This window comes from Schistocerca piceifrons, chromosome 8 (genome assembly GCF_021461385.2).
Source record: "Schistocerca piceifrons isolate TAMUIC-IGC-003096 chromosome 8, iqSchPice1.1, whole genome shotgun sequence".
NCBI classification, from domain to species: domain Eukaryota; kingdom Metazoa; phylum Arthropoda; class Insecta; order Orthoptera; family Acrididae; genus Schistocerca; species Schistocerca piceifrons.
The window spans coordinates 155,715,737-155,740,782 of record NC_060145.1 but is presented as its reverse complement, the minus strand read 5'-3'; the positions used below and the strand labels follow the sequence as shown (position 1 = coordinate 155,740,782).

General features: G+C 42.1%; 1 protein-coding gene across 2 annotated transcripts in view; it reads right to left on the bottom strand.

Moving 5' to 3' along the window:
- LOC124712047 (UDP-glycosyltransferase UGT5-like) overlaps nucleotides 1–25,046 on the bottom strand; it is a 99,144-nt gene that overhangs the window by 9,102 nt on the left and 64,996 nt on the right. For both annotated transcript variants that reach the window (XM_047242335.1, XM_047242336.1), the window contains 2 exons: nucleotides 17,917–18,139; nucleotides 10,488–10,707 (listed from right to left, as the gene is read on the bottom strand). In XM_047242335.1, coding sequence (XP_047098291.1) covers nucleotides 10,488–10,707; nucleotides 17,917–18,139 — 443 coding nt within the window. The remainder of the gene's footprint in view (nucleotides 1–10,487; nucleotides 10,708–17,916; nucleotides 18,140–25,046) is intronic.

The following is a 25,046-nucleotide window of genomic DNA, read 5'->3' as shown; positions in this document are numbered from 1 at the left end:
TGTAAACTGAACGTCTTTGCAATTCATAAAAGAAAGATGGACACATCTGATGCTCACGATGTTTTTTTATGAGTTCTAGCATCGTCGAGGATAAATTCTATGGTGACGATGAAGAACTGCTTTATATTAACACTTTTTAGCGACGAGAACGGTATGCTAGTCGGGGCTACACTTGCCTTTCATTCCTGCTTCGCAGAGACTGTCTGGCGCATGAGTATGTTGCTGGGCAAGGCTGTGTGTAACTGAACCATTCTCTCGATGATATCCATATTTGCAAGGGTACATTCATACGGTCTCATTTAACGTACAATATTGGATTTGTTTGTCGGATGGCAATAGCCTTACCAATTTCGCAGGTACTTTCTCGACTATTTACGATACGTCATCTCACGACGATAAACAAGCATAATTTTTTAAATAAACAGGTGGATCAGAAATAATTAATAATAGGTTAATTACAATCTAACTATCTTTTCTCGTAACTAAACCATACGTACGGCGCTTAGTGCTTGACGCACGTGCGAAAAGTTGTGCACTATATTTAACTTAAATTATCTCGTGTTGGAAAAACTCGGACAGAGTTCCGGTTTGGAGTAGTTGAAAATTTGATGTGTTCCTGAGATTACATTCCCTAATGCATCCACCTAACTTCAATAATAAAAAAGTTTCCCGCATGTTGCAAAGTCGGAAACGTCGACAGAAAAAAAATATATTTTTGCAAACTGTCCGTAAGTAATTTGCTGTCACAGGTAAAGCTAAAATAAAGACATAGTGCAGCTCTTCCTTATTTATAGCGCTAGTAATTGACGAGTTGAATGAAATGTTAGATTGCGCGAGAGACGTAGCACCTCCAAGTGTTCCTGCCGAACTGCAAAATAAGTAGTTTTTAACAGGCTATAAGCACAATTCACACAGCACGTCGTACTCGGCGAACTGCATACGTGTTTGTCTGCATAGAGCTTTAATAAAACACTACCTATAGCTGATATGGCATAGAAGCGGTATATTAAAGTTGCTTGGACAGTGATACGGTTCAGCGCATCTCCAAAATTGCCACATGACTGCTTACGTTATGGTAAGCGGATTCTAAGGTAACTTCCAACGTAAACAGTTTGCTTTCCTCGACGAAGCGTAAATTCACTTGGAGGTGACATACGTGGATGACCTCTAATTGTAGACCACTATAACGTAGCAAGTTATTACGAGATGACATTCGTTGCAGTAAGGCAGGCAACCGTTTGGTACGGTGGCTGCAGGATGGCTACATTCTTTATTTCGCTTTGCTGCATAGAGTAACACTGAGTCGGTAGAAAAATTAATACCATCTACATATCTAAATAATCCATATTAGTTTTATTCGAATTTGTTCAAATTTGGTACACAGCCTTTTGATCGTAATGGAATGATGCTGTCGAAATTTCAGACATTTATTTATTATAGTTCCGGAGATAATGAAAATTACCTAAAACTCCTAAAACTGACGCTAATGTTTTAAAACCCAGTTAGAAACAATAACATATTCACTTTCATTATCATTTGAAGCCATTAAAAAGTTATGAGAGCGTAAAATCAATTAATTAGTATTTTCTTTCCAAAACTTTATTTACTTTATATTACGTAATACAAAAATCGCTCAAGACTTATAATTTTGCTGTGTGAGTGCGTCAGAATGATCGAGAGAGTGTATGTGGTACTTAATATGTCATTTTATGTAAGACCTTGTACAAACGACCCGTGGGAAAGTTATGGTCAACCACGATTCAGATGACGTATGTCGCTGTGAGTTCGCTTTTGTATAAAAGCAGCCAGAAAGAAAGAGATGGAATAAGTTTATTTATCAATTTGGGGAATATGTTGAACTTCATTTCATTTGATTAAACAATATACTAGAAACTGAAGGTCTAATTATGGTTCTTACTATTAGATTATTGATTGGATAAGGCAAGTTTTGCCGCGAGAATGATCTGAAAGGAATATTCTGATTGGTCGTTTAGATCAATAGCCAATCATAATTAAGCTGTTCCCGCTCGAATATAATAGAGTAGGCAGTGAATAGAATAGTTCGAGATAGTCGTTTGCTAACCGGCCTACGGATAGCACCATGTTAGATAGCTCTGTAAAAGTAGCCTGTAAGATGAAGAACTAGCGAGTTAATTTCGGTTAGAGCGTGTCGTGACTGAAGCAACTGGAGTTACGAACATTTTAATGAAAGTTTGGTGTTTCTGAAATAGTTGGAGATTTATCAGCGTGTGAACATTCTGGTCACAGTAAAAATTCCGCATGGCCTATTTCGTCCTCTGTACGGAATACTTTGGCGAATACTTCTTACTAAGAAGACCACTGGCACGACCGAACGTTTAACTAGCGAAGAGTGCTGGATCTATGACTGTTATATCGTGAAAATTAGTCGGGTCGGATTGCAAAAATTATGGCTGCTTTCCGAGTGAAACTACACTACTGGCCATTAAAATTGCTACGACAAGAAGAAATGCAGATGATAAACGGGTATTCACTGGACAAATATATTATACTAGAACCGACATGTGATTACATTTTCACGCAATTTGGGTGTATAGATCCTCAGAAATCAGTACCCAGAACAACCACCTCTGGCCGTAATAACGGCCTTGATACGCCTGGGCATTGAGTCGAACAGAGCTTGGATGGCGTGTACAGGTACAGACCATGCAGCTTCAACACGATACCACAGTTCATCAAGAGTAGTGACTAGCGTATTGTGAAGAGCCAGTTGCTCGGCCACCATCGACCAGACGTTTTCAATTGGTTAGAGATCTGGAGAATGTGATGGCCAGGGCAGCAGTAGAACATTTGCTGTATCCAGAAAAGCCCGTACAGGACCGGCAACATGCGGTCGTGCATTATCCTGCTGAAATGTAGGGTTTCACAGGGATCGAATTAAGGGTTGAGCCACGGGCCGTAACACATCTGAAATGTAACGTCCACTGTTCAAAGTGCCGTCAGTGCGAACAAGAGGTGACCGAGACGTGTAGTCAACGGCAGTCCATACCATCACGCCGGGTGATACGCCAGTATGGCGATGACGAATACACGATTCCAATGTCCGTTCACCGCGATGTCGCCAAACACGCATGCGACCATCATAATGCTGTAAACAGAACCTGGATTCATCGGAAAAAATGACATTTTGCCATTCGTGCACCCAGGTTCGTCGTTGAGTACACCATCGCAGGCGCTCCTGTCTGTGATGCAGCGTCAAGGGTACCCGCAGCCATGGTCTCCGAGACCAGTCCATGCTGCTGCAAACGTCGTCGAACTGTTCGTGCAGATGGTTGTTGTCTTGCAAACGTCCCCATCAGTTGACTCAGGGATCGAGACGTGGCTGCACGATCCGTTACAGCCATTGGGATAAGATGCCTGTCATCTCGACTGCTAGTGATACGAGGCCGTTGGGATCCAGCACGGTGTTCCGTATTACCCTCCTGAACTAACCGATTCCATATTCTGCTAATAGTCATTGGATCACGACCAACACGAGCAGCAATGTCGCGATACGATAAACCGCACTCGCGATAGGCTACAATCCGACCTTTATCAAAGTCGGAAACGTGATGGTACGCATTTCATCTCATTACATGAGGCATCACAGCAACGTTTCACCAGGCCACGCCGGTCAACTGCTGTTTGTGTATGAGAAATCGGTTGAAAACTTTCCTCATGTCAGCACGTTGTAGGTGTCGCCACCGGCGCCAACGTTGTGTGAATGCTCTGAAAAGCTAATCATTTGCATATCACAGCATCATCTTCCTGTCGGTTAAATTTCGCGTCTGTAGCATGTCATCTTCATGGCGTAGTAATTTTAGTAGGCAGTAGTGTATGTTGTACAGACAGTGAACTAGGAATGACAGAGCATTACCATATTAAATAAGGGTTTGATAGCCATTTCATAGGTTTCCATATGAATAAAAAGCAGATTCAATCTAATTTTAAATGCTTTCGGCAAGTAGACTGCATCCTCCGAATGCCCGATTTTTGGAATATGAACATCCAGGAACTGACTTTCAAACCCAGTTACGCGGCCTCTGTTCAAAATGGTTCAAATGGCTCTGAGCACTATGGGACTTAACATCTGTGGTCATCAGTCCCCTAGAACTTAGAACATCTTAAACCTAACTAACCTAAGGACATCACACACATCCATGCCCGAGGCAGGATTCGAACCTGCGACCGTAGCGGTCTCGCGGTTCGCGGCCTCTGTGTGGTAGGTATTAGGTAGTGGTTTCATCAACGCTGCTTTACACTGCCTAGCACGTATCTGCTACTATAAAGTGAAAGGACGTCGGAAGGAATATCGAGGTAGGTGGACTTCCGATAAGTGAGAGAAAGAGGGAGAGAGTAGACGAAGACGACCGACGCCGCCCCGCCGCACCACGCACTACGTAGTATACTTATATGTAAATCGCAAGCATAGGGGTGAACGACATTATCGGTAGGCACCAGAACGTATAAGCGTTTTAAACGCTAGTAACTGGCGTTTTAGAGCGTGCTTCAATATGGTGTCGGGTAACAAACACCTTACGGAACTGCTGCTGTCTTGTGTTTGACAACTCTCTGTGATTTGTCTACTCGTGCACAGGGTAAACCATCCCGTCAAACAATATTATTATTAACTATGCCCTGCCCATATACAGCTTTCATAAACCACGCTGACTCCCATAGCAGCACTATATTCAACAGGTGAAAAACGTCAGATATCTGACTCGTACCCACAGCTGGTGCTGCCTTTCACATGTAAATATTTTCGTTTTTCGCCGTCTCGACATGTCGTAACAAGCTGGGGGTTGGGCGGCTCACATTCACCGGCTTGACATAATTTTAGACCAGCAGAAAATTGCCTCGATTTACCACAAATTCAGCTTGTCTGCTTTTAATACTTAAGTGAGGAACTGAAGCTGACTTTGGTGCCGTGTAGGGGCACACAACGGTACCTAATTCAATTACTACAATAACAACGGAAGCTACGATTTCTGTGTTTGCTGGCAAAGGTATCGAAAAATTTATGGCTTCCTGATATGTAAATGAGTCAATGCGCATTATTTTAGTCTTATCTGTATTTAGAAAGATTTGTGTATCATCGCATCAGGAGGAAATTTCTCCATTTTTTTACCGTCCTCCAACGACGATCCGTCCTACAAGCACAATTTGACAATTATCTCACCGTCGACTAATAACGAAAATACGAGCATAAGAACTATTTTTTTTCGTGATGTACGTAGACCCAATGACCGTTAAACTATTAGTGCTGCAGTTACGTGTCCTTGGCTGGGGGAGGACGGGGAGGCACAGGATGTTACTTTCAATTTTTCTGTAAATTACATAAAAAATCGTAGTACGCGTCCGCGGCCATTATCTCTAGTGTCCGTTTTCGTCGCAGCCTTCATCGGGACAAATGAGAAGTATTTAATAGTTGTGAAGAGCAAAACGAGGACATGGCACATTTACAATCTCGATATCTGCGTAAGACTGTCCGTATTCTTGCAAGACTGCCATATAGATATTTACGAAAGGTATTTTACATTGGTTTTAATACTCTACAGAAACAGTTGTTAATAATTTTTATTGGTTATGCGACACGAAGCAGCTATGTCAAGGCAATTACAGTCCCGAAAATAGCTGCTCGTTCTGGCCATCTATTATCACCCTAGCATTTCAGAGCCACTGTACGGTGCGTGCGTGCTTTCTCTGTGTATGTCGGCATGAAACGGGAGACTGTTTAGGTCTGCAGCGCTGGTCGACCAACCTCGGGCATCACTTCTGATTTACTCGCTGATTTTCCGTCGGTTACTGAGAGAAAATTACGGATCCAGTCGCACAACTGAAACGATACCCCACAGGCACACAATTTGTGGAACGGAGTCAAAAGTCTTCTGAAAATCTAGAAATACAGAGTCAGTTTGAGATACCTTGCCGATATTACTCATTACTTTGCCCGAACAAATAGTTAGTTGTATTTCACAAAAACAACGTTTTCTCATTCCGTGCTGACTGTGTATCAATAAACCGTAACCTGCGAGCTAATTCACAAAAACAATTTGTAATAACAAATACCTGAGCTCTGACAAGTTGTGTATTTTACGCTGATATGAAGGCGTCATATTTATCGAGTACTTTAAATCAATTTCTCACTATAACAAATACTCGAGCCCTGAACAAATTGCTCGGAAAAAGTTGGGAACTCCGCCATTGACGATGACGTCGACAGGAGGCGCGCCGTGAGGCGTAGCGGTGGCAGGAGAGGTGGACACACTGTGTTTTGTGTTCGTGCAATGACGACAAAGTGCTGCTGAGAAGTGTAACACTCGTGTGGTGTATGATACAAAGCGTTCCTCGCTCGCACGCGGCACGCGAGGTTTGGGGTTGGTGGGATGGTGCTTCATGCTGACAACACACACACACACACACACACACACACACATGCAAATTTAAGCTACATTGGACATGATTTAGAGTAGAGCTCATGGGTACAGGGGTGCTGGTTTGAGCGAAATATGACATAAATGTTGAAAGGAGTCTACTGGATCACACTTGTATATGGCACCAGACTATGATAAGAGTATTAATATAAATTAAAATGAAACTAGTATGCTATAAACGATGTATGTCTCTGGTAGGCTCGATAACGCGGATAGCTGACTGTGCACGACCGCAGAGCCAAAGATATTGGCCGGCCGCGGTGGTCTCGCGGTTCTAGGCGCGCAGTCAGGACCCGTGCGACTGCTGCGGTCGCAGGTTCGAATCCTGCCTCGGGCATGGATGTGTGTGCTGTCCTTAGGTTAGTTAGGTTTAAGTAGTTCTAAGTTCTAGGGGACTGATGACCACAGCAGTTGAGTCCCATAGTGGTCAGAGCCATTTGAACCATTTGAATCAAAGATACTGTTTTTGGTTGAAATTGTTACAGTGTTGCAGTAAGAGAGCTCTCGGCGCACGGTTGTAACTAGCTGTCTGTGAGGGAAAGACGATGTAGTAGACAGTTTTTCGGCGTGGTGTGTGAAGCCACACAGTGTTAGATTAATTTAGGTGTGCCAATATTGTTGAACATGGAAGCAGAAGTCTTCATGCAAGCAAGGTAAAGATGTTCAATAATTATGATTTTGTTTTGCCAGCGCGTTAGTATCGATCAGTTGCCTGATAATTTGTAATTGTTGAGTAACCACAGAATGTACGTGGACGGTTTTGATAGAATGGCTAGTTAGATATTTCATTTTTGTTATGCTTTAAGATTTATTAACAGAGCTATATGTAATTTGATGATTTGCATTTGGTTTAATGAGGTTAGATAATACATGCTGTTTAAATATCATTGTTTGTGAATCAGTTGTGAGTAATGTAACTTCAATTGTCAGATGTTCCTTTTGAAAAGCTAAACTTAATTTACAATACAATTTTGCTAAGAAAAATACAGTGTTAGAAATTCATCATAAACTGTACCACCTTCCTGTCCAGGTCATATATTTTTCCAGGAAGTTGGATTTCTCATTAATGTGTTCATTTATCAGCCAAAAGAATTACAGGTGCATTGCAAAATATTACTGTCAGCATTGCACACTGCTGAGCCTGTAGCTAGCATATTTTTGTTTTTCATGAGAGACCAGAATATATCGCGTTACTCCGTTGCTGCTCTAGAGGTTAGACAATTCAATTTATTTGTTATGTGCACAGGGACCAAAGTTATCAGTTTTGAACAGGGTCAGAGGATTCAGTGCCTAGGGAGCTGACTGTATTTTGTATTGACTGTACTTCTTTATCGGTATTGGGAGTTGCATAGCCCAATCGATTTGTGTAATACTTAGCCAACCGTAACACCACTTGCAGTTGCAACACGTTACATGATAATTCGAGTTTTGCATCCATTCTACAGTTCAGACTTCAATTAACGTAATCATAAAGTTCTCTTATTATTAATTAAAAGAACGTTCTACAGCTACACCTACATCTACATGGATACTCTGCAAATCACATTTAAGTGCCTGGCTGAGGGTTCATCGAACCACCTTCACAACTCTCTATTATTCCAATCTCTTACAGCGCGTAGGAAGAATGAACAACTATATCTTTCCGTACGAGCTCTGATTTTCATTATTTTATCTTGGTAATCGTTCCTCCCTGTGTAAGTCGGTGTCAACAAAATATTTTCGTATTCGGAGGAGAAAGTTGGTGATTGGAATTTCGTGAGAAGATTCCGTCGCAACGAAAAACGCCTTTCGTTTAATGATGTCCATCCCAAATCCTGTATCATTTCTGTGACATTCTCTCCCATATTTCGCGATAATACAAAACGTGCTGCCTTTCTTTGAACTTTTTCGATGTACTCCGTCAGTCCTATCTGGTAAAGATCCCACACCACGCAACAGTATTCTAAAAGTGGACGGACAAGCGTAGTGTAGGCAGTCTCCTTAGTAGGTCTGTTACATTTTCTAAGTGTCCTGCCAATGACATGCAGTCTTTGATTAGCCTTCCCCACAACATTTTCTGTGTGTTCCTTCCAATTTAAAATGTTCGTAATTGTTATACCTAGGTATTTAGTTGAATTTACGGCTTTTAGATTAGACTGATTTATCGTGTAACCGAAGTTCAACGCGTTCCTTTTAGTACTCATATGGATGACCTCACACTTTTCGTTATTTAGGGTCAACTGCCACTTTTCGCACCATTCCGATATTTCTCCTAAATCGTTTTACAGTTTGTTTTACAATGTTAACTCCAGTCGAGTCTCGCGTTCACGCATACAGTGCAGTGGGAATGGCGCACAAGGCGAAGGGGGAGGAGGGGGGGTGTGCTTCAGGCTGATTTTGCAGAGGTGCAGGGGGGGGGGGGAGGAGGTCCTTCACTCCTTGACCTTGCTAAATGGCAGGATGCCAATATTTCTGGTATGACCTTGCAGGTAAGGAAATACCGATAGTGATACCAGCAGCAAATGACATGTGTAATTGTTTCAGCTGTAATATGACAACATTGATCAAAAAAAAGTGCTGGCAGATAATGAATCAGCATTTTTGGCCTGGACATACACCGCCACACCACTCTGATACACTATGTTATCAAAAGTATCCGGACATCCCCAAAACATACGTTTTCCATATTAGGTGCATTGTACTGCCACTCACTGCCAGGTACTCCATATCAGTGACTGCAGTAGTTATTAGACATCGTGAGAGAGCAGAATGGGGCGCACTGTGCAACTCACGGACTTCAAACGTGGTCAGGTGATTGGGTGTCGCTGGTGTCATACGTCTGTTCGCAAGACTTCCACTCTCCTAAACATACCCAAGTCGAATGTTTCCGATGTGATAGTGAAGGGGAAACGTCAAGGGACACGTACAGCGCAAAAGCGTACAGGCTGACCTCGTGTACTGACTGGCAGAGACCGCTGACAGTTGACAGTGTAATAGAGAGACATCTATTCAGACCATCACACAGGAATCCCAAACTGCATCAGGATCCACTGCAGGAGGTGAGTAAACTTGGATTTCATGGTCGAGTGGCTGCTCATAAGCCACACATCACGCTGGTAAACGCCAAATGAAGCCTTGAGTGGCTTAAAGAGTGTAAACATTGGATGATTGAAGAGTGGGAAAACGTTGTGTGGAGTGACGAATCATGGTACACAATGTGGTGATCCGGTGGCAGAGTGTGGGTACAGCGAATGCCCGGTATACGTCATCTGCCAGCGCGTGTAGTGCCTACAGTAAAATTCTGAGGCGGTCGTGTTACGGTGTGGTCGTGTTTTTCATGGAGGGGGCTTTCACCCCTTGTTGTTTTGTGTGGAACTATCACAGCACAGGCCTACATTGATGTTTTAAGCACCTTTTTGCTTCCCACTGTTTAAGAGCAATTTAGGGACGGCGATTGCACCTTTCAACACGATCAAGCACCTGTTCATAATGCACGGCCTGTGGCGGAGTGGTTACACGACAGTAACATCCCTGTAATGGCCTGGCCTGCGCAGGGTCCTCACCTGAATCCTATAGAACGCCTTTGGGATGTTTTGGAACGCCGACCTCGTGCCGGGTCTCACCGACCGACATCGATACCTATCCTCAGTGCTGCACTCGGTGAAGAATGGGCTGCCATTTCCCAAGAAACCATCCAAAACCTGATTGAACGTATGCCTGCGAGAGTGGAAGCTGTCATCAAGGCTAAGGGTGGACCAACAACATACTGAATTCCAGCACTACCGATGGAGGGCGCCACGAACTTGTAACTCATTTTAAGCCAGGTGTCCGGATACCTTTGATCACATAATGTATGTCTCAAATTGCGCACCTCTGACAGGCGGGAACCATTGTCAACAGTGAAACTAATGCTACGTTTCTGTTACACATTAAGCTAACAGAATATCTTAAAATTAGATTGTAGCGCGAGAATGTCTGTTCTATACTGAACAGCACTTGTATAAAGACACCAACGAGTCCTGCCGTTAGTGAGAATGCGTGTTGTGTCCAGCTTACCTAGGGCTGTTAAGCACTTCTGTAAGTGCCCAGGTGAGTGAATCCGCTGTGATGTTACTGAAGTCAAGCCTGACGGCGTAGCCGAGGCGCTCGGCTTGCCGGGCGTTGAAGTGCTGGTCTCCAAAGAACGGCACCACCACCAGCGGTACCCCGTGGTGCACGGCCTCTGTCATGCTCAACAAGCCGCCGTGCGTGATGAACAGCCGCACGTTATCGTGAGCTGGAACACCGACATCACAAAGGTAACTGCACCAACGCGTTAAAATTTATAATTACAGTTGTTGGAAGAGAATTGCAGCCAGTCGTCGTAAACTTCACTCCATGGTAGTTCAAGTGGACACCTGCCAATCATCTTCAGGTGATCCATCGGAGAATCACGAAGACGTCCTCCACTCCGCCTTATATAGCGCGCTGATGATATTGCTTTGGATGCGTCAGAGTCAAAGTGACAAACGGACCACACCATCCGGCGGCAGCGTCCTCGCTGGTGGAACTGCCAGCATCAGCTGGTTGATTTTGGGCGGGGCGTGGCGTGGAAGTGGGGAGGGGGAGGGAGCGGATCAAACAGCGAGGTTATCTGCCCCCTCGGATTAGGGAATGAAGGAAGTCGGCCGTGCCCTTTCAAAGGACCAACCCGGAATTTGCCCGGAGCGATTTAGGAGAAATTCGGAAAACCTAAATAAGTATGGCCGGACGCGGGACTGAACAGTCGTCCTCCGGAATGCAAGTCCAGCGTCTTAACCACTGCGCCACCTCGCTCGGTAAGGATCAGCTGTCTGTGTCGTTGACGCACTCATCGGAGTACTCTGGTGTCTTCGTTTGGAGCAAATCTCAGAGATGACTGGATTCCACGCATTATACAGGTAGTAGCCTTTGTCTCTATAGAGAAGAGTATTGCAACGGATTCGTTTATGGTGGAGTCGAAAAAAGATGTTGCTGTGGTCAAAATTAATGTTTTGTTCAAAAATGGTTCAAATGGCTCTGAGCACTATGGGACTTAACAGCTGAGGTCATCAGTCCCCTAGAACTTAGAACTACTTAAACCTAACTAACCTAAGGACATCACACACATCCATGCCCGAGGCAGGATTCGAACCTGCGACCGTAGCAGTCGCGCTGTTCCAGACTGAAGCGCCCAGAACCGCTCGGCCACCGTGGCCGGCTAATGTTTTGTCATATTCTATTGAATGTCTGTTGGAGATATAATGTTCCGCACTTGTAGGCTTACTGGGTTGCAGAAGGCAAGTGTAGTGTTTATGTTCTGTGCAACGTTCCTCCTCTGTACGTGCTGTTTGTCCTATATATAGGCCATACCACGCTAGCAAGGTATTTTGTTAATTCCCGTCTTCCGCAATAATAAATTATCCTTCACTGATCCCAGCAGGTCCGAAATCTTAGCTGGTGGGGGGATAATCACTTTCACCCGAAAGTCACTAAGGATTCTTGCTACAGTGAAGGAAATATTTCCAACAAATGGAAGAAAAGCTGGGAGCTTTACTGGCGCGTTCTGCCCTTTATCCACTTACCGGTTCTTAGTTTTAGCTGAGAATGCCCTGTTAATTTGACGTGTCGAGTATCCATTTTCTCTGTACACTGTCCTTAAATGTGCGAGCTCTTTAGATAAACTATCTGCATCCCTGAGAAGAAGGGTTTTAAGCACTCTCAAGGTTTGGGATGGGTGTCGGCAACTTGAAGAATGGAGGTACAAATCAGTGTGAGTGGGCTTACTATAAACAGAATGTCCCAGAGAGTCGTCACTCTTTCATCTAACCAAAACATCCAGGAATAGGAGACAGCCATCTTCCTCAAATTCCGTACTAATTCGAATGTTCTCATGAATGGAGTTAAGATGATGTAAAAACTCCATTAACTCATCTTCTCCGTGTGAACGTCTCTGGAGAACGTCTTCGTCACTCACCGATGGCTCTCCTAGAGATGAGTGGCAGGTGTCCAGTTGAAATATCGTGGAGTAAAGTTTACGACGACCGACTACAGTCCCGATACATCTTCCAACATTTAATTCGCCGGGGAAATTTTAATTTTCACATAGTTATAATTCCAGTATAGTCGTTGGCTCTTTAATAACGTTAAAACCTGAGTGTCGTATTTTATTTATCGTAATACTAGCTGAGAAACCCAAGGTTGCACGGTTATTTATTTATTCCAGTCTTACATTAATCCGCGTCCTGCTAACTTCTCCCTCAGTCCGTCTTCTTCTCTCCCCTTTGACTGTCCATTTCCCCCTCCTATGTCTCAAATGGCTCTGAGCCCTATGGGACTTAACTGCTGAGGTCGTCAGTCCCCTAGAACTTAGAACTACTTAAACCTAACTAACCTAAGGACATCACACACATCCATGCCCGAGACAGGATTCGAACCTGCGACCGTAGCGGTCGCGCGGTTCCAGACTGTAGCGCCTAGAACCCCTCGGCCACCCCGGCCGGCCCCTCCTCTATCTCTCTCCATATCCTCCTCCCAACTGTACCTATCTCCTCCTTTCCCCCGAGCTGCCTGTCCATCTCCTCGTCCTCCATTCTCTCTCCCCGTTATCACACTCACGGTCTTTCTTAGCCCCAAAGTATTCCTTTCCAAACTGTAACCAATATGTGAACCAAATATGACTGAAATCTTTCCAGCGGTTTAGGATGAGTTTTTACCCGTGGTTTCACTCGGATACGCATATGTCAAATATATTTCACACAAACTGAACACTTATATATACACATATTTCACCTGTGTGTCTAGCAGATTTTACCCTTCATTTTCATTTCCTCGCTTTCTAATGTTTATGACGTCGTAACTTCTGAACTATGATCTGTGCAATGATATAATTTTGTAGGTACATCCAGTGGTATATATGCCTACCCTATACAACGTGTGTTGTGAATAGAGTTAGTGATACAGAAGTAACAAAACAATACGTCATTAATGATTCGCCGGCCGAAGTGGCCGTGCGGCTCTAGGCACTGCAGTCTGGAACCGCGAGACCGCTACGGTCGCTGGTTCGAATCCGGCCTCGGGCATGGATGTGTGTGATGTCATTAGGTTAGATAGGTTTAACTAGTTCTAAGTTATAGGGGACTAATGACCTCAGAAGTTGAGTCCCATAGTGCTCAAAGCCATTTGAATCATTAATGATTCATCAGTGTTTAACGCATCTTAGTGTTTACTACGTCATATCTCCTGAAATTCGTGTCATGCAATGATGTATTTTTCTACGTGCGTTCAGCGGCATATGCGAATACCGTCAGTGAAATGTGTTCCGGATAGAGTGAATGGGTACCGCCTTTAAAATGAAATATTTGCTGTTTAGTCGCTTCGATTAGTGGCACTGAATGCTGAACACACTGCAGGCGTGTTTAATTTATGTTTCGTTACACAAAACTTCCCGAAAAATTGAAAGTGAATTAGCACTTACGATGTTTGCAGATTTTACGTGACGTGCAGCTGTTGGTAACGACGTGATGAATCACGAGAAGTCAAGACGGTGAATAATGAGTCAGCTGTAGATAGCCAGTGGGAATGTTGCTCTTCACTTATATCGCTTTTTTTATAAAGTTAGCTGATATTTTCTGAAGTGTGGCTAGGAAGGAACTTAAGAGCACAGCTTAGATCGCTGCGAGCAAGACGAGCAGCAACATTTAGGTACAAGGCACTGCTGTATTGCAAATGATCATGCCGTGGAAAAGCCACTCATGTAACAATTGAATTTTCACGACTGCCGGGAGTTGAATCACGGTTTCTCATATTTAGTTTGTAGGTTCTCAAGTATATGTGGCTATTGTCTCCAAACACGTCACGATTTTTGAAGATGTTGTTATCACGCTTGCTAGTAACAGCACAACTGAAATTCCTACGAGAGGAACAAAGTGTCAGATAACTATGCAGCTACGTTTATTAACACAGCTAATGAAATGAAGAACAAAGTTCTTTGAAATTCCTACGAGAGAAACGAATTATCCGCTAACTGTGCAGCTACTGTTATTTACACAGCGAAAGAAATGAAAAACAACGTCCTCACTGGCTATCAACATCTGACTCGTAATTGATAATCTTCATTTCCCACGATTCATCGGGCCATTACCAACAGCTGCACGTCACGGAAAAGCTGCCCTCGTCGTAAGTGCACATTTACCATTCAAATACTTAGCTAATAACAGCACAGCTAACACTTCGAACACAAACAGCGGATTGGCCAATCGTAACCAAAATGGTTCAGATGGCTCTGAGCACTATGGGACTTAACATCTGAGGGCATCAGTCCCCTAGATTTGGAACGACTTAAACCTAACTAACCTAAAGACATCACACACATCCATGCCCTAGGCAGGATTCGAACCTGCAACCGTAGCAGTAGCGCGGTTCCGGACTGAAGCGCCTTGAACCGCTCGACCACAGCGGCCGGCTAATCATAACCCTTTGGTTGCCGTAAGAAGCGCTGTAATTAGTGTCTGAACCGCTCTATGAAGTGTTAACACCTTGAACCGTGTAGTCGGCAGGGTAGGGCAGGGAACAGTGGTAGTGGCGGGCGCTGCATTGAGAACAACGTCCACGGAATAGTGTCGGTGTTGTATGGCAGCTGAAGGCTGTGCACAAACGTATATCTCGCATTAATTCTAAGCTACAGCAGCCGAGTCTGAAAGCAATCGTAGAAACAGTGACGCCAGTACGACTAACGATTCGAGAAATACAGTCGTTATAATTAGACGACATAAAGCATACAAGATATGTTTAGAAAATAAAACTGATGTATCTTATGAAGTATGGAAAGGCCCACGAGGAAACATGGAAAAAGTTTATATGTGAAGTAGGGTACGATGTACGTGGAAGGCAACTAATTGGATTTCAACTAAATTAGCACATAAATAAGTCATAAAAAGATACTGCGAAATTAAAGTTAATACGCGAACAACAATAAGTAAGACATTATTAACGGCTGTGGTATAATGAGTAACTGAGTGACACAGAAGTAGACAGGTCCCATAGATGAGTTGGATTGGTGCGCAAGTTCGTAGAGTTTCTCTGTAAGTTTAATAAACACAACAGACACACATAACAGAGACTTTAGTCATCAATAATATACTCTCCTTCACTATTTACAAAAGTCTGCCAACGCTGGTTTAGCTTTTCGATTGCGCTACTGTATAAAGCACGTGGTTTTGAGACGAAGAACACGTAGAGCCATATTCGGAGCACATTTTCATCCGGATAGGAAGTTCCGTGAAGGCTGTTCGGTAGAGAACGGAAAAGGTGAAAATCTGAAGGCGGGAGATCAGGTGAATAAGGTGGCTGCGAAATGACTTCCCAACCCAACTACTGTACAGTGGAATAGCATCACTTCATGCATTTTGCCTTGTCGTTGTTCTTGGATTGCGGCTGAAAGACGTCTCAGTTACTGGGAATAAACGTCAGCAGGGATGGTTATCCCTGGGAAAAGCAATTAGTAGTACACCGCAACGTAGTTGTTCCACCAGATGCACAATATTATCTTTGGTCGATAAGTGCAGATCCTTGTAGGGGGAGATGGTGCTTCGCCTGGGCTTAGCCATTCCTTCTTCTCTTTTATATTAGCGTAAAGACACCATTTCTCATCACCAGTAACGATGCAGGATAGGAATGATTAGCGTTGCTCACGAGCCAATTGATGACGAGCAAGAATAGATCCACATGTGACCACCTGCTGAATATTGTGATTTTGAATTAGAGCATACGTAACTATATACCTGATTTTAGAACCTTCCCCACTGCATGCAACTGTCGCACGATAGTGAAATCATCAAGGTTCACCACATTTGCCACTTCTCCAGTACTGACCTCGACCATTGTGAATTAATGCGTGTAAACGATCTTCATCAATCCATGAAGGTCTTCCTGATCGTGAAGAGTCACAAGTGTCAAAACGATCCTCCGTAAAACGAGAAAACCATTTTCCAGCAGTGCTCTGTCCAATGACATTATGTTCATTCACGGCGCAAATGTTTCTGGCTGCCTTCGCTGCTGTCACCACTCTAATGAACTCAAACAGAAAAATTATGTCGGAAATATTCCGATTTCTCCGCTTTACACTCCATTTCTACCGTTCACAGCTCCAACTACTAGCTCCAAACGATAAAATGACAATTTGTAAACTCAAATAGCAACAGTGAATTACAAATGAAAATGACAGTCCCTAAGTAAACCCATAGCAACCGAAATACCAGCGTGTAAAACAAAAACACTACGAACTTATGCACAAACCTAGTAAGATTCCAGAATTAGACCCTATAACAGTACAAGAACAAGATACACTATTACGATATGTAAAACATAGGAAGATACCTGGATTCGATAGAGTGAAAAAGGTTAAATAAAGGTATATAACATGCAAATTAAGAATTTAGATTCTGCTCAGTAAATGCAGGGAAAACTGTAAGATACTCACTCGTACCTCTTTCTTGGTCGACAGCTCTAGTTAAAAATCTAGTCAAAAGAGGAGATCGCAATAACTGTGAAAATTACGAGAAAATTTAGTCTCTTGAATATACGATACAAAATCTATACTAAAATAACACATAACAGATTAAACACTATTGCAGATTGTCTATTAGGAGAAGAGAAACTGGATTTAGGAAAGGGAGATTTCGCATGGATAATGACTTCACCATTATATAAATGACATAACAAAGAATAGGAAATGATCTGAGAACACATCTCCCTTTTATTGATTTTGATAAGACAATAAACAGGATAAATCGAATAATGTTCTAAAAATGGTCAAATGGCTTTGAGCACTATAGGACTTAACATCTGTGGTCATCAGTCCCCTAGAACTTAGAACTACTTAAACCTAACTAACCTAAGGACATCACACACATCCATGCCCGAGGCAGGATTCGAACCTGCGATCGTAGCAGTCGCGCGGTTACGGACTGAACGCCTAGAACCGCTAAATAATGTTCTGGCAAATAGTAGATAATGAGGTGTATCTTCCAAACCAAATTTTAGTAATAAGGAGTCTGTATAGGAATATCAATTTTATCATACAAACACCAATTAAAAGACGTGAACACATTTAGGAAATACAGGAGTTAAACAAGGCTGTAGCTTATTATCCACTCTTTTCTGATGCAGGTATTGACGAAATGAAAAAAAAAATAAATAAATAAAATAAAATAACTAGCAGGTCCAGGAATTGAATTATCAAACAGTGTTTATTCAAACACTCAAATAGTGGCTCAACTAAATGATATACAGTAGAGCCTAGATAGACCAGAATCGTGCAGAATATATGAGTTATTACGTCGAACCAATAGAAATGTTGACAATTACAAAAACATCCACGTAACAGCAAAAGGTATTCCCTATTAGCTACAAAAACAATTAAATTTTGAATTTCAATATGCAGGTAATTATTTTACGAAATTTTTACTAAAAGTCAAAAGACTATTACCCATTATATCTGACTGCGGCAGCCATTTTTCAGTTTTTACATTTTCTGGTTTTCCTTCCAGATCATCTGTTTCCCACTTCCAGAGAATAATTTGTTTCATTTTAGAAAATGTCTCGAAAAATGCTTTTGTTTTAGCTTCAGGCATGTCAGAGCTGCGAAGATTAGATCCAAGGCTGAAAAGTATTACTCCATTCTTGGCATCATCCAGGAGCTTCTGAAAATACTGCAGACAGGAAACAGTTTGTTGTGAGAATATTGTAATTAACTTTATTTTGAAGTTAATTTGGTCTTGATAACCGGAAAAGTAAATTTCGTTTATGACTTCCAGGCAACACGTAACAATTTTGCATTAGCAACACCAACAGTTGTATGAAGTAAGAATATACGACTTATGACATTGTTTGAATTTAGTTGTAAGCTACGCACATTATTTCTGAAATTTACTTTTGTGGGGCGGCGGGTGGAATAATTGTTATTGTTCCTATTATTTATTTAATGCTGTTGTTTGCCGTTCTCAACACTGGCTCTCTAACTACAATATTGGCAACCAGAAAGTGATTAGCAAAACGTGAAGCCTGTCATTAGAATTCCTACTGCCCACTTCATCTGAGAAATACATTTATAGCTACAGCTTATAGATCTGAGAAATTAGGAGATTGTCTGGGATTCATAATCAAAAACCATTCTCTCTAAAATATTCAATATATTCTGAAAGTCATAGACCAAAAAGAATCCACACAATCCAACTACCAGAGCAGTTCAGAGTCTAATGCGCTGATGCAACTATAACTGTTCAAATTAAATGTCTAAGTGAATGCTCGCCATAATTTGATGATACTGTTCATCAAACGCCACGCTAATAATGGTAGAATGTCTGTCCTGCGGCGGCACGTGAAAATACGACATACGCAAACTAAAGATAGATCATTAACGTCATCCCAAAATTAACACTTCACTCGAAAACGATTTCATGGTTACGCGTATCCCGAGTAACTTATTACTGCATCCGAGGCTGTTTATATCAACAATACCGATGCGACGCGACTTCCAGCACAGGTGGTGCGCTAATCAGGGTCTGAAGAGAACTGGGGCCATTTTCTTTCACGCCGCTTTCTTACATATAAAGCCGCCTGATCAAATCTGCTCTCCCGATTAGCCGCTGGGCTAATAATGCACAACTTTAAGTTATCGAATACATCATTGCTTCCTTTGCTGATGGTCGATGAAGCTCTCAATTGAAATGTGTAATCAGCACACAGGTAAGTAATCATAATAAAAGTCTGACGTGGCTAAGTCAAATATTTTGGGCGAGATAATTAATTTAATTACACCACACACAGTAGATGAGCTCTGAACTTGCCCTTTGGAGATATAGTTTTATTGTTATTCAGTTGAAACTTCTCACATCTTTATGATTATAGCGGATCTCCCTTCTACTTAAATTCAAACATCCTAGCTTTTTTTTTTCGCCTACTTAATCTATTTTGCTTCCTTAATTTTTAAGATAAAAACCAGAAAATCATGAATTTCAACTAAAATTTTAATTTGTGAGATCCAGAATACTGTTTCTACTAAATTATTATTCAAAAGGAATCTAAATATAAATTTTTAAATTTCTGGCTCTTTTCTGTTGCGCCAAAGATTTTTACAGAAAAACATCCAAATTTCGAAAATGGTTAAAGTTATTGAACTGATATTCAACACATATTGATTTAGTATTACTCCTGACATGCTAGAAATGTTTCAGATTATTTACTTGATTTTTAAAGTATTGCGCAACATTTATGACGTCAGAGCTAGTTACAGTGGACTGGGCTGGCACACAGTGGAAAGACTGATGTGAATTTTATAAGGCGTGAGTAGGCTGCTTCCCTACACTTTGTCATTTACATTGTCCAGCCTTAGGAACATAGGCACAAGCTATGCTACTGACTTCAATCTCAGCAATAAGCTAGCTGAAAATTAGGAATAAACTGTGATCACGATAAAATAATGATGAGATGTGTGATGGGATGCTGATAATTTAAATTATCATGGAAGACTCAGGACGATAATACGTCGTTTGTAAACGGTTTGGTTTAGATGTGGAGAATGATACAAAAGTACTGCATTTGATAGGTAGAACAAAAAGAGGCCGGTTATCCTGGGGCATACTTTCCGCGATTTCACTCCAGACAACTAGTGTAGTTCCTCTGAAAAGGGCCATAGTCAATCTTGTGCCATATTCTTGCCCAGTCTCGTTGTCAAAGAGATGTTAAGAGTCTATTGCCTCGTTTATTTTCATTACTTTAGGATGCCCATTGCGGCTACGATTGGTAGGGTGGAATGCCAGTGGTAGGATGGGTTAATTGCATTGATATCCTGGTCTCGATGTGAAGCTTTTCTAAATCATCTACCTCTACACTTATACTCCACAAGCGACCTTTCGATGTGTTTCAGGGGCAATTCCGCTACAAATATGTTATGACCCCTTTTCCAATTTCCATCAGCAATTGCACGAGATGTGTAGATGCAAGGAAGGTTGGAATACAGTCTAATGTTGTGATTAAAATTTAAGAGAGATGTAATAGAGGTGAAACTTATGTAGTTATTAGAGGAAATATGAGAACTTACCTCCCCCCATGAACCATGGACCTTGCCGTTGGTGGGGAGGCTTGTGTGCCTCAGCAATACAGATAGCTGTACCGTAGGTGCAACCACAACGGAGGGGTATCTGTTGAGAGGCCAGACAAACGTGTGGTTTCTGAAGAGGGGCAGCAGCCTTTTCAGTAGTTGCAAGGGCAACAGTCTGGATGATTGACTCATCTGGCCTTGTAACAATAACCAAAACGGCCTTGCTGTGCTGGTACTGCCAACGGCTGAAAGCATGGGGAAACTACGGGCGTAATTTTTCCCGAGGGCATGCAGCTTTACTGTATGATTAAATGATGATGGCGTCCGCTTGCGTAAAATAATCCGGAGGTAAAATAGTCCCCCATTCGGATCTCCGGGCGGGGACTACTCAAGAGGATGTCGTTATCAGGAGAAACTGGCGTTCTACGGATCAGAGCGTGGAATGTCAGATCACTTAATCGGGCAGGTAGGTTAGAAAATTTAAAAAGGGAAATGGATAGGTTAAAGTCAGATATAGTAGCAATTAGTGAAGTTCGGTGGCAGGAGGAACAAGACTTCTGGTCAGGTGCCTACAGGGTTATAAACACAAAATCAAATAGGGGTGATGCAGGAGTAGGTTTAATAATGAATAGGAAAATAGGAATGCGGGTAAGCTACTACAAACAGCATAGTGAACGCATTATTGTGGCCAAGATATATACGAAGCCCACACCTACTACAGTAGTACAAGTTTATATGCCAACTAGCTCTGCAGATGATGAAGAAATTGATAACATGTATGATGAGGTAAAAGTAATTATTCAGGTAGTGAAGGGAGATGAAAATTTAATAGTCAAGGGCGACTGGAATTCGAGAGTAGGAAAAGAGAGACAAGGAAACATAGTAGGTGAATATGGATTGGGGGTAAGAAATGAAAGAGGAAGCCGCCTGGTAGAATTTTGCACAGAGCACAACTTAATCATAGCTAACACTTGGTTTAAGAATCATGAAAGAAGGTTGTATACATGGAAGAATCCTGGAGATACTAAAAGGTATCAGATAGATTATATAATGGTAAGACAGAGATTTAGGAACCAGGTTTTAAATTGTACGACATTTCCAGGGGCAGATGTGGACTCTAACCACAATCTATTGGTTATGACCTGTAGACTAAAACTGCAGAAACTGCAAAAAGGTGGGAATTTAAGGAGATGGGACCTGGATAAACTGAAAGAACCAAAGGTTGTACAGAGTTTCAGGGAGAGCATAAGGGAACAATTGACAGGAATGGGGGAAAGAAATACAGTAGAAGAAGAATGGGTAGCTTTGAGGGATGAAGTAGTGAAGGCAGCAGAGGATCAAGTAGGTAAAAAGACGAGGGCTAGAAGAAGTCCTTGGGTAACAGAAGAAATATTGAATTTAATTGATTAAAGGAGAAAGCATAAAAATGCAGTAAATGAAGCAGGCAAAAAGGAATACAAACGTCTCAAAAATGAGATCGACAGGAAATGCAAAATGGCTAAGCAGGGATGGCTAGAGGACCAATGTAAGGATGTAGAGGCTTATCTGACTAGGGGTAACATAGATACTGCCTACAGGAAAATTAAAGAGACGTTTGGAGATAAGAGAACCACTTGTATGAACATCAAGAGCTCAGATGGAAACCCAGTTCTAAGCAAAGAAGGGAAAGCAGAAAGGTGGAAGGAGTATATAGAAGGTCTATACAAGGGCGATGTACTTGAGGACAATATTATGGAAATGGAAGAGGATGTAGATGAAGATGAAATGGGAGGTACGATACTGCGTGAAGAGTTTGACAGAGCACTGAAAGACCTGAGTCGAAACAAATCCCCAGGAGTAGACAACATTATATTGGAACTACTGACGGCCTTGGGAGAGCCAGTCAAAAACTCTATCATATGGTGAGCAAGATGTATGAAACAGGCGAAATACCCTCAGACTTCAAGAAGAATATAATAATTCCAATCCCAAAGAAAGCAGGAGTTGACAGATGTGAAAATTACCGAACAATCAGTTTAATAATCCACAGATGCAAAATACTAACACGAATTCTTTACAGACGAATGGAAAAACTAGTAGAAACCGACCTCGGGGAAGATCAGTTTGGATTCCGTAGAAATACTGGAACACGTGAGGCAATACTGACCTTACGACTTATCTTAGAAGAAAGATTAAGGAAAGGCAAACCTACGTTTCTAGCGTTTGTAGACTTAGAGAAATCTTTTGACAATATTGACTGGAATACTCTCTTTCAAACTCTAAAGGTGGCAGGGGTAAAATACAGGGAGCGAAAGGCTATTTATAATTTGTACAGAAACCAGATGGCAGTTACAAGAGTCGAGGGACATGAAAGGGAAGCAGTTGTTGGGAAGGGAGTAAGACAGGGTTGTAGCCTCTCCCCGATGTTATTCAATCTGTATATTGAGCAAGCAGTAAAGGAAACAAAAGAAAAATTTGGACTAGGTATTAAAATCCATGGAGAAGAAATAAAAACTTTGAGGTTCGCCGATGACATTGTAATTCTCTCAGAGACAGCAAAGGACTTGGAAGAGCAGTTGAACGGAATGGACAGTGTCTTGAAAGGAGGATATAATATGAACATCAACAAAAGCAAAACAAGGATAATGGAATGTAGTCGAATTAAGTCGGGTGATGCTGAGGGAATTGGTTAGGAAATGAGACACTTAAAGTAGTAAAGGAGTTTTGCTATTTGGGGAGCAAAATAACTGATGATGGTCGAAGTAGAGAGGATATAAAATGTAGACTGGCAATGGCAAGGAAAGCGTTTCTGAAGAAGAGAAATTTGTTAACATCGAGTATAGATTTAAGTGTCAGGAAGTCGTTTCTGAAAGTATTTGTATGGAGTGTGGTCTTGTATGGAAGTGAAACATGGACGATAAATAGTTCGGACAGGAAGAGAATAGAAGCTTTCGAGATGTGGTGCTACGGAAGAATGCTGAAGATTAGATGGGTAGATCACATAACTAATGAGGAGGTATTGAATAGGATTGGGGAGAAGAGAAGTTTGTGGCACAACTTGACCAGAAGAAGGGATCGGTTGGTAGGACATGTTCTGAGGCATCAAGGGATCACCAGTTTAGTATTGGAGGGTAGCGGGGAGGGTAAGAATCGTAGTGGGAGATCAAGAGATGAATACACTAAGCAGATTCAGAAGGATGTAGGTTGCAGTAGGTACTGGGAGATGAAGAAGCTTGCACAGGATAGAGTAGCATGTAGAGGTGCATCAAACCAGTCTCAGGACCGAAGACCACAATAAACAACATGAGAACTTAACGAGGTGTTGCAAGATATGGATAAGAGGGAGAATCCAGTATTGAGAAAGGTATTGTGCGGCGAAGCTTAATGGAGTTAACAGAAACTTGAAGGAATGGAGACTTATGCAGATTTACAAACCTGAAAGTGGGACAGATGAGGATCTCGTACGTCCGGATGGTGACTGATGACGATTGAGCTCTCTCTTGCATGGATTTTGGTTACTCATTCGTAGGTAGTTGCTGGAGGAGAAGTATACCCAGATGTTTTTGTGTACTGGTTGGAAGAGAGAGGCAGACTAAAGAGCAGGTACATAAACTGTATTTGTGAAGACCAGGAAAGAAATAACTGATGGAGGACGAGACATACTGCCGGGTTAAATGGAAGAAATACGCCGGGAAAAAAACTGAAGAAACACGACGGAAAAATAAACTAGTCATAAGAGAGGGAAATCGATGGTGAAGAAGAAGAATGACTATTATGAAGACATCTCTCACTTGTAAAATTCTGATATAGGGCTATTGTAGGAAGGTCTTAGTAATCCCAGGTGTTTATACATAAAGAAAAGGTGATAGACGAAAATTGCACCTTGTAGTGCACAATACAGTATATGCTTACTCTACATCGTCATTTTATTTAGATGTATACTTTTTTTCTTTATAAAAAAGATAAAGACGTCTCATAAAGAAATTAGCCGAATTGGACTGAATTCGGACGATGTGGTGTAGATGTACCAAAAACAAATGATAACAGTTTCAGAAAAATTGGATGATTTATTGTAGAGAAGAAGCTTCACTGATCCAAAAAGTCAGCAACTCTTTGGTCCACCTCTATACGTTATGCGTGCAGTTATTCGGCTTTGTACTGATTGGCAGAGTTGTTGAATGTCCTCGTGAGGGATATCGTGCCAAATTTTGTCCAATAGGAGCGTTAGATCGTCAAAACCCCGAACTGGCTGGAGGACCCTGCCCGTAACACTCCATACATTCTCAATTAGGGAGAGATCTGGTGACGTACCTGGCGAAGGTAGGGTTTGGCGTGCCCGAAGACAAGCAGCAGAAACTCTTGCCGTGAGGCGACGGGCATTATCTTGCTGAAATGTAAGCCCAGGATGGCTCGTCATGTACAGCAACAGAATGGGGCGTAGAATATCATCGACGTACCGCTGTGCTCTAGAGGTGTCACAGATGTCAAGAGTAACGGTCCTGCTATGGAAAGACTTTGCATTACAGACTAAGAGTGCT